Source organism: Lytechinus pictus, chromosome 13 (assembly GCF_037042905.1).
Source record: "Lytechinus pictus isolate F3 Inbred chromosome 13, Lp3.0, whole genome shotgun sequence".
In the NCBI taxonomy this organism is placed as follows: Eukaryota; Metazoa; Echinodermata; class Echinoidea; order Temnopleuroida; family Toxopneustidae; genus Lytechinus; species Lytechinus pictus.
This window is the reverse complement of record NC_087257.1, coordinates 8,608,609-8,619,285: the sequence shown is the minus strand read 5'-3', so window position 1 is coordinate 8,619,285 and position 10,677 is coordinate 8,608,609. Positions and strand designations below refer to the sequence as shown.

At 34.8% G+C, this 10,677-nt stretch overlaps 1 protein-coding gene across 2 annotated transcripts; it reads left to right on the top strand.

Moving 5' to 3' along the window:
- The first annotated feature begins 2,353 nt into the window (after positions 1 to 2,353).
- On the top strand, positions 2,354 to 10,677 carry LOC129274474 (methylsterol monooxygenase 1-like). Of its 2 annotated transcripts, XR_010295488.1 has the most exons (8): positions 2,354 to 2,762; positions 3,295 to 3,372; positions 4,108 to 4,253; positions 5,187 to 5,313; positions 6,231 to 6,279; positions 6,634 to 6,789; positions 7,363 to 9,565; positions 10,273 to 10,677. XR_010295488.1 is itself a non-coding variant. In XM_064108647.1 (7 exons), exons 1-7 carry the CDS (start codon positions 2,613 to 2,615, stop codon positions 7,512 to 7,514), a joined length of 858 nt encoding a protein of 285 aa, XP_063964717.1. In that variant the 5' UTR covers positions 2,354 to 2,612; the 3' UTR covers positions 7,515 to 10,676. The 2 variants fall into 2 exon arrangements, 1 of the variants encoding a protein (XP_063964717.1); XM_064108647.1 differs by having other exon boundaries at positions 7,363 to 10,676.

Genomic DNA, 10,677 nt, shown 5'->3' with positions numbered 1-10,677 from the left:
CCCCCTTTGGGTAGGAGGGACGCATGCCCCTGTCCCCCCTGGGATTTCCGACCATGTTGGAGTGGGTAAAAAGGGGCACTGATTCGAGAAAAGGCACTTGCAAGAAGGTAAGGGAGCACTAATTACTCAGACATGAAATGAGTCCTTCTCGGGTGAAAGGGGCACAAAACACGTTCGTGAGGGGCACTGATACGAGAAAGGGCATATAAGACGGCAAATTAAAGCGCACTTGCGTGCTCAGACATAAAACGGGTCCTTTATTTTCAGGTGAAAGGGGCACAGAACGCGATCGTGAGGTGGGAATTTTTCTGGCGTAAAAGGGGCACTTTTAATTGCTTCAAAAAGTTGGGGAGGGGGGGGCACTGTGCCCCCCGGGTCGCAGCCCCTGTTATATGTTATATTTTGACGCATCTATTGTGCAATGCAGAAAATAAAAGAAACAAAACGAACATTAATGACGTTTTTTACCATGATATTTACCCCCAAAGTGTCTTGTTTAATCAAATTTAAGACATAGGAAGCGAAAAATGAATTGATAAATTATACCACTTGAAAGTTAACAAGCTACAAACACAACAAATCCATTTTTTATCAATGTTCATCATCCAATCTCGACCTGTCTCTCGCGATCTCTTATTCCTTCTATTTCCTGTTTAATTGATCATATTTATTACACTGTGTATCTCACTGGCGTAAATCCGTGCTGATGGGTGGGGGGGATAACTGAAATATTTTGGCATTTTTTTGCAATCATGTTTTTAGATAAGGAATTGTCATTGATATGTCCACAGTGGCGTACCGTGGGTCACGGCATTGGGGGGGGGGGGGGGGGGCACCAGCAATTTTTTTTAATGACTGAGTGAGTGACCTAATAGAGACATTTTAAGGACAATGTCATTAAACGGATATGTATCTCACTGATCAAATAAAGCGAGCGCGAAGCGCGAGCTGATTTTTTTAAATATTCACACCTAAAAAGGGACATTATAATCAAATTTGTGTAATCATGATAGGTACCTGTCTCGCTTAACAATGCGAGCGCGAAGCGCAAGCTGAAAACTTAGATAATTCAGACCTGAAGTGGGGCATTCTAAGGTCTCTTTGTAGGAATTAACTAGGACCATACGTATTTCATTAACCAAATGATACGAGCGCGAAGTGCGAGCTGAAAATTTTTGATATTCAGATCAGAAGAAGGGACATTTTAAGGACTGATATAAGGAATTCATGAAGAGCAGACATATCTCACCAATCCACTAATGCGAACGTAATCACGGACAGGAAATGTTTCATATATACGAAGACCTTAACATGGGGCAATCACTTTTGAGTCACGAAAAAGAAGCATATGTCACTACATAAAACAATGATAACTCAAGTGCTAGGAAATCTATTTGGTTTATATCGACTTGAAAACGGGATGTTTTAGTACAACAGGATTATATATCTCGTTAAACAGACAATGCGAGCACCAGGAACAATGAAGACGTAGGCCCTGGGCAAATATGTTTCATAAAGTTATGATAAAAATGTTTCTTATGTAATGTAACTTAACATAATTATAGTATAATATAACATTATAATGAATAATATTTTCTTCTTTCCCACTACTTATCTCTTCCTTTCTCCCTCTTTTCTCCTCCCCCCCTTTCCCCGTTTTTTTTTTTTGTCAGCCGATGGGGGGGGGGGGGGGATGTGCCCCCCATGTCCCCCGTAGTTACGCCACTGTATGTCCATATGGCAAATACCCCTCCAATATTATTATCTTTTTTACCCCATGATGGTTTAATGGTTTTATTAGAGATTACATTCAAAATTTTTTGACATTCCATCTTAATCCCTTCCCAAAGACCCCAACATTGATGAATTGGAAGAAACGGGGGTTTCTCTTCAATGTTATAAAAAGGACATAAGTATTTCGTTTGGAAATGGTGAACTGGCTCTTTATTTGCATTTTATGATTCAATAATATTATTCTATTTGTTAAACGGTATTTTTGGAAGAATTTTCACCAATAAAACAATTATCTCTTGAGATTTTTTTTCCATTTCTTTCGTAAAAAGTGGGGGGGGGGGGGTGTTTATTCAGGCCACCCCCCCTCCTCGAAAAGTGGGGGGGGGGGGATATATCCCCCCATCCCCCCCCCCCGGGATTTACGCCAGTGGTGTATCTTGATCTTATACAATGCGACTTTTCTGTGTCATATCATTATTGTAAATGAAGAATTAAAAGTGGAAAATGAATTGAATGTTACTGAATTTAATAATTTAAGCTTAAGACAAATCAGAGTCTGCACTCAGACTATGTCGTATAAGAATGATTACGTAATCGAATGGATTGATGGATCGCATTTGTATAAAGCTGTAGGATAAACACCATGTAAATATAGCGGTCTTTATAATCACTACATGTAACGTAGTCCTTGCTGTGGAGTTAATTCTTATCAATATTAATGGCTTATTCATTAACCGAAAGGGTCCATGATCTAAACATGTTTTGAGATTATATTCTTCTGCCAGGCTAGGCTGTCAAAACAGTTGACAAGGGAATAAGTTGTTCTCGGATATGATAATACCGACTGGAAGGGAGACACTGAATAGTTAATAGCGAAAATGGCGGACATACTGAACGGTGATCCTATAATCATGGAGAATATTACAAGTATTGCTACTGCTGGAGGATTCGAATATACCTGGAGGTATATGACGACCAACTATACAAGATTTCAGATCGCGACGTATGGGTCTGCACTCCTTCATTTAGTAAGTTAATGACATAACTTTATGTAATTTTCCCCAAATATTATCAATTAATTTGTAGATTATATATCTATTATCAGTAAAATTAAATTGTCACTGTGACATTCGCAAGTTACTTCTTTCCACTAAATCATATAGGCGGGCATATAGGCCTATTATGTTTTCCGTCTTAAATTGTGACGGTATCTTAAAATGGTGTATCATTATGGTTTGTTTCGTTGATATTTTGAATAAGATGTAAGATATCAATTTACATATCTTTGCTGAAATATCATTCCAAATACGATCGTGGGTAAATCTCTTGTTTGAATATTAATGTGCGCAGAAATTAACAAAATTGAATATAATTATTAAGTGCAAATCAAATTCCCTTCATGTAATAATGAGGCTCTTTCATAAAGATATGCATTTCACTACTCTGTTTAAGAACATGAACTCAAATTGTGTATCGATTGCAAAAAAGTGTTATTTAGCCAATTTTACTGCCACATGGATTCTTATGGAATTATCTTTATATCTTTTTTTAAAACTACAGATGTCATACATTCTGATTGCCTCCCCATCTATCGTTTTCCGATACATCCCCTACATGGATCGCTTCAAAATACAACAAGTAAGTCCTTGAAATCAATGCATATATGGTTGAAATGGAACAGTCATTGAATTCACTTGGTATTAAATGGAAAAGGGCTATTGACTTGGCTCAACTTGACATAAAACTAAATTGAGTATAGAATGGAATTGAATCGAATATAATTGAATATAATTAGATATGATAGCATTGAGTTACAAGTGAGATAAAACTAAACTGAGTGAATGCCATTTTGCTTACTCAGACTCAAAGTAGCCACTGCGGTTTTGAAACTGCTTTATTAGTGGGCTCTGATCGAGATCTTGTAAGATCTTCGGGAACTGGGTTGTTGACAACTCATAAAGTCAAATGCTTCTTTGAAGAGCTCATTTGCAAAAGGGGTTATATCAATTTTTCATCAAATTTGATTTTGTTGTCCAAATGTATAGATTTTAGTATTTCTTTAAGAAAATTTGAAATTTCCATTAAAAAGTGAACAAAATGGCAAAACACAATCACCTTTTTTCAAAAGGGTTTAAAATCTATTTCAGTTTGTTTGCAAAAGGGGCTCCACAATTTTTTGGAAAGAAATATAAAAAAAACCATGAAGACAGGCAGATTTTTTAATACCAAATTTTATGTTTATGTGGTAGGGTATCATGAAAATTTAGTTTCACATGAGAATATTGACATATGGTAGAATAAAAAATTGATTTTTCCAGAATTGTCTGGATTAACTGATAATAATTGTTGATGTATTCTTTCTTTATTTTGTAGAAGCCGCTCTCAGGCGCCAATGAGATGAAATGCTTCCAACTTCTTCTGATAAATCAGCTTATCATCCACGTCCCCTTCTATCTTGGAGCACATTTTTATTGTGAACTCGTCAATTTACCGTTTAGCTACGAGACAATGCCCTCATGGTAAGTATGATCTCAATTCAATAAAAAATATTAATTATGTTCGGGGTATACCTGGGAAACCTTGTCGGGGGAAAATACAAGAAATGAGCAGTGGCACAATAAGCATAAAGTTTTGAGGGTGCTCGATATGGCATATCACATAAAATTAATAAGAATTTGTGAGAAGCGAGCGAGCAAATATTTCAACATTTTTATTACAAAAATGCATGTTTGTGATAGATTTTGATATATTTGGAAAATGATATCATATTTCACTCTTATCCCTTTCTCTTTTTTTTTCTTGGTCGTGATATTTTATTATCACTATTATTATTTTTTTTTTTGGGGGGGGGGGGCAAGAGCCCCCATCTGCATGTCCATGGAAATCAGTAAAACAGGCACATATCCTGATTGAAACTTTGATCAAAAATTAATCTTCACTACAGAATAACGTACATACAAATGAAACCTGCTGATTCAATTTTCACCAGTGGTGTTCTGAGCAAAACATTTTGAGGGGGCTTGGATATGCACGCGTATCGGGCAAAATTTATAAAATTACAAAAATCCAATTTTGTGATGGATTTTGACATGATATTCAGAAATAAATATAATTTTTACCCTTCTCTCTTTCCGGACTTTTATTTCTATTTTCTTGAACGTGATTTTTTTTTTTTTTTTTTGGAGGGGGGGGGGGGCGGGGAGCTGCTGCCACCCCCCATCTGTCAGCCACTGATTTGCCCTTTCTCTGCAGTCATAATATTGGCAGAGATCTCAGACTGCATATAAACATGACCACTCGAGTGAAGGGTTTGTAACAACGGGCAATTGATGGGTGATGTTGGTTCACAATGTTTTAATTTTTTAACTTGAAGGCGGATTGACAAAATCCGATTCGAACCCTCCATGATCTTATGTGCTCCTAAAAGAACTATTATTTCCCCTCCATTTTAGGTATATAACTCTGGCCCAGTGTTTTGGTTGTCTAGTAATAGAAGATACCTGGCATTATTTCAGTCACCGTCTCCTTCATCATAAAAGCATCTATAAGTATGTCCACAAAGTACATCATACGTGGCAGGTAAGAGAAGTCATATAGGCCTACATGTATAATGACATTTGTGTTTATTTGCGGGACTAAACGACCTTCACTTTGAGTGAACCCCCTTTTTTTGCCAGTCAAATTTTTCGGGACCCAAATGGCCTTCATTTTAAATTCATGTCAAATTAACATCAGCATCCCTTTTTAAAAATCGTTCCCAGGGCCCTAGGTGTGGTAAGAAAGGAGTTTTAATTCAGAATGTCTTCATTAGGGCTTAAGTTATACTTTTTAAAGACGTTCTTCTTGTCTTTCCTTTGTTTGTCTTTCTTTTTCAATCTCGATCCTCCTTTTCCTTAAAATCATAATCAAAGTGCAAAACTATAATTACATATTTCCAAAAGAACGACACGATATCAACTTGAAAACGAAAGCAATGAAAAGAACATAACATTTTAATAAACGGAACTTGTATCAAGGTTCACACCTCATCATCAGCCTAAAATCATATGTAGTTACCAGAATACAACGGTAAGTGGAACATATTATATATTATGTTTAATTGATATCATCACTATAAGGTTACAATATAGAACGAACATAAGTATTACCACAGGTCATCTCTACTTAATTATTGACAGGATCAGGGCAATTTTCCTGTGGGCCGCGGGGTCCAACAGTTTGGCGGAGTGGTCTGGTTATCAACCAGCGAATTCTAGTTAGGAGAGGGGAGGGGGGGGGGGTTCGTAGGAAAGGGGAAACTGAGCGAAGGAAATACATTTTAAAACTGTACAGTTGATAAAAAATATCCTCTAAAAGAAGGAAAAATATGATGCAACATATCTATTCACTTTCAATTTTGAATACAGTGGGAAATATTGCTTGGTCGCTTTGCTCCCTCGTGTACGACCTGTTTTCTCTTATTAATGTGTGTTAATAATTTCCATTATTTTTTCTAGGCTCCACATGGAATGGTTGCAGAATGTGTACATCCTATAGAAACGATATGTAAGTTCTCTCTTTTTGTTTATTGAGCTTCAATGTTCTATATCTTCAGGCATGATCATTATTTTTTTCAAGACGTTCATTTATTTTGTTTTGTAATGAACGTAAATTATAAGGCCGTGATCAACGAAAATAAATAAAAAAAATAGAGGATCTTTTTCATAAAACAATGTGACTAAGTGGTTCATAAATCATTATGAAGCAAACCATATTGCAATTTCAATTCTAAGTTTTTGATATTTATAATAATAATAATAATACATGAGATTTGTATAGCGCACTTTCCATCTTGATTAGATGTAAATATATTTACAACCGTTACTCCTTTTAAAAAAAATCTTCTGCCCCTCCATTAAGTACTTGGTGTCGGTAACATGTGGGGTGTTCTGTTCTTTGGGACTCATTTCATCCTCCTATGGGCCTGGATGTTCGTAAGACTACTAGAAGTGATTGATGTTCATTCTGGGTACAACGTACCGCTAAACCCTCTTCATCTGTTCCCATTTTATGGAGGTAGGTAGCTTAAAAAGAGTATTTTTCAATCTGTAATTTTGCCTAATAGCGTGTATCATTTTTATAATTTCTCTTTTAAAAGTCATTCTTGTCTTGATGTTATTTGCTACGGCAATAAGATTCGTTAAAATTTGCAGCATTACTTGTTATAATAATAATATTGATGCTGGCGATGGTGATAATATTTTTTATGAGTATACTGATTTGATAAGAAGAATACATGAATGTTTAAGAAATAAATCAATACTATCATTATTATTAACATTATCATCACCATTATCAATATTAGTATCACTATGAGAAATTTTTATTATAATTATTTTCATCATCCTTATACTTATTTTCATCATTATTACCATAATTATTTTTATAATTATTACTATAATCATTGTTAATATTGCATTGTATCATTATTTTTATTACTATCATTATGGTTGTTATCGTGATATACAGTTAGTTTTGTTTTTGCTTTTAACGTTATTGTAGACCTATACTGGGTATCATTATTATTTTAAAAATGAATGTTATTGATGTAACTGTTATAATAATAATTTCATATTTCTTATTTTGCAGGTGCTAAATTTCATGACTTTCACCACATGAACTTGAAAGGAAACTACGCCCCTACCTTCATCTGGTGGGATAAGATATTTGGGACTGACATACAGTACAAGGAATACTACAGACTCAAGAAGGAAGGGGAGGAGGCCCAGAAACGAAAGTGATTTATGAGAGAACAAAATTGACGATCTATTCCCAAACAAGGAATTATATCACATAGAATTTTATTCTGTATATTCAGAGAAAGTTATATGAATTGTGTAAATAGTACAAAATTTTTTAAATGCCTTTAGAATCTCTAGTAACGATTAGAAAAGTGAGTGAGAAATATTGGAGAACCGATTATAGAACCCCTCCTTAATCTAGTTTATTTGAATGAAAAGAGGAAATCAAACAAACATAATATATGATTAAAATCTGAAGATCGCCATTCCAGGTCAGTTTTTTGCTTATAATTTCTCAAAACAGTTACAGCATACTTATAATAACTTTGTAAATGAAATCTGATTTTTGTCTCACCTGCATAGCAGAGTGAGACTATAGGCGCCGCTTTTCCGACGGCGGCGGCGGCGGCATCAACACCAAATCTTAACCTGAGGTTAAGTTTTTGAAATGACAGCATAACTTAGAAAGTATATGGACCTAGTTCATGAAACTTGGCCATAAGGTTAATCAAGTATTACTGAACATCCTGCCTGAGTTTCATGTCACATGACTAAGGTCAAAGGTCATTTAGGGTCAATGAACTTAGACCATGTTGGGGGAATCAACATCAAAATCTTAACCTAAGGTTAAGTTTTTGAAATGTCATCATAACTTAGAAAATATATGGACCTAGTTCATGAAACTTATACATAAGGTTAATCAAGTATCACTGAACATCCTGCATGAGTTTCACGTCACATGACCAAGGTCAAATGTCATTTAGGGTCAATGAACTTTGGCCGAATTGGGGGTATCTGTTGAATTACCATCATAACTTTGAAAGTTTATGGATCTGATTCATGAAACTTGGACATAATAGTAATCAAGTATTACTGAACATCCTGTGCAAGTTTCAGGTCACATGATCAAGGTCAAAGGTCATTTAGGGTCAATAAACTGGCCAAATTGGGGTATTTGTTGAATTACAGCCATAAATTTGAAAGTGTGTTGGTCTAGTTCATAAAACTTGGACATAATAGTAATCAAGTATCACTGAACATCCTGTGCGAGTTTCAGGTCACATGATCAAGGTCAAAGGTCATGTAAGGTCAAAGAACTTTGGCCACGTTGGGGGTATTTTTTGAATTGCCATCATATCTCTATAAGTGTATTGGTCTAGTTCATAAAACGTGGAAATAAGAGTAACCAAGTATCACTGAACATCTTGTGCGAGTTATAGTACTTTTCAAAATCAGCACTGCTGCTATATTGAATCGCGTGATGCAGGTGAGACGGCCAGAGGCATTCCACTTGTTTTGTAAGTCAGCACTGTTGCTACATGTACATGATGTACTTGTATATTGAATCGCATAATGCAGGTGAGACGCTAGATGCGCTCCTCTTGTTTTTTAAATCTTTCGATCAGATTATATATGCTTGCTTGATTTTCCTTTTTTTTATTGAAATTTTATTTTGTTGGGGGTGAACTTGGGTTTTGACAAGTACGGAATACACAAATGTTTTATTTTTTTAATGTTGTTTTTATAAAAATGTTAAACTGACTTCACAAACAAAATGGAGAATGTAGAACCAGAGTGTTATCCGCAGGGGTGCCACTTATAATTGATAGAAAGTCTGAAAATCATCAAAAATTTCCCCTTGTCTAAATACAAGAAAAATAGGTTTTCTATGGCCAAAGAAAGTTGAAAAAGCCTGAATTCACTCAGACCCTATTATAAAAAGAGGCATCCGGGTATCTAGAAGATTTTCCTCGGGATCTGACAAACCATGTTTTATCTGACAGTTTCCATAGAAACAGTGCTTCTCAACCAATCAAAATCAAGGAAAGTTGTCAGATCTGACAAGTTGTTGGATGAAAATGTTGATGAAACGCTTCCCATGTGTTTTAACGGTTTGATTATGATCTCAAATTAATTACTTCAAAATAACAGACACATGAGAGTTTAGATTGATCCAATCAAGCACAATTATGGAAAGCCAAAGCATTAAGATTTCTAGTCAGTGTTTTCTATCTATTGTGCATGTAGTACTTTCCTGTTTTGACTTAACAGTGAGCGTGATCTTTTTTTAAGCTAAAGAATTAAGACATTGAACAAAATATGGAAAGCCATCAATGCAGATTTCTAGTCAGTGTTTTCTATCTATTATGCATATAGTACTTTCCTGTTTTGACTTAAAGGGATGGTCCGGGCTGAAAGTATGTATAGCTTAATAGATAGTGTAGAATTCACTGAGCAAAATGCCAAAAATTTCATCAAAATCGGATAACAAAGTTATTGAATTTTAAAGTTTAGCAATATTTTGTGAAAACAGTCGTCATGAATATTCATTAGGTGGGCTGATGATGTCACATCTCTACTTGTTCTTTTTCATTTTATTATATGAAATTAGGTTTATTCAAATTTTTTCCTCCAAGAACTAGTAAATTGGATTGACAACTGATTTAGTGCATTAGGTATTTATTGCTGCAACTTATTTCATTATAAGGGAGACATATTATTCACACAAATATGAAATAATGAAAAAATTATGATTTTATGTAATAACATAAGAAAACGGAAAGTGGAGATGTGACATCATCAGCCCACCTAATGAATATTCATGATGACTGTTTTCACAAAATATTGCTAAACTTTAAAACTTCAATAACTTTATAATTTGTTATCCGATTTTGATGAAATTTTTGACATTTTGCTCAGTGAATTCTACTCTATGTATTAAGATTTAAATATTTTCAGCCCGGACCATCCCTTTAAGTGAGCATGCTCTTTCTTTTAAACTAAAGAATTAAGACATTGCAAAAATTATGGCATTGATGGATTCCCAAATACTTGAGATTGATCGGATCAATTGTAACTCTTTGCAAGACGGGGCCCTGATACTGAGTAGATGTTAGTTGGCATGGAAGTTAACAGTTGATGGTAAACAAATTACCATAAGTAAAGTCATTCATAACTTAATTACGCTAGCTATATGAAAGACTAGTCAGTGCTCTATAATATTGCTCCTCTTGCATATAAATTGTTTCTAAATCAAGTTATTATCAATATTGCCATAAGTTCTATATCTCATGTACATCTGTGAATATCATTATTTTTTTAACAGGATTAAAAAAAACTTAAACTCGAAAAGTACACCAATAAATCTTCAATAAACATCTCA

Coding starts and splice junctions, on each gene's coding strand:
- LOC129274474 (XM_064108647.1), top strand. CDS start 2,613: ATGGCGGACATACTGAACGGTGATCCTATAATCATGGAGAATATTACA. Junction 3,373..4,107: donor ATCGCTTCAAAATACAACAA/GTAAGTCCTTGA, acceptor TTTATTTTGTAG/AAGCCGCTCTCAGGCGCCAA. Junction 6,790..7,362: donor TCTGTTCCCATTTTATGGAG/GTAGGTAGCTTA, acceptor CTTATTTTGCAG/GTGCTAAATTTCATGACTTT.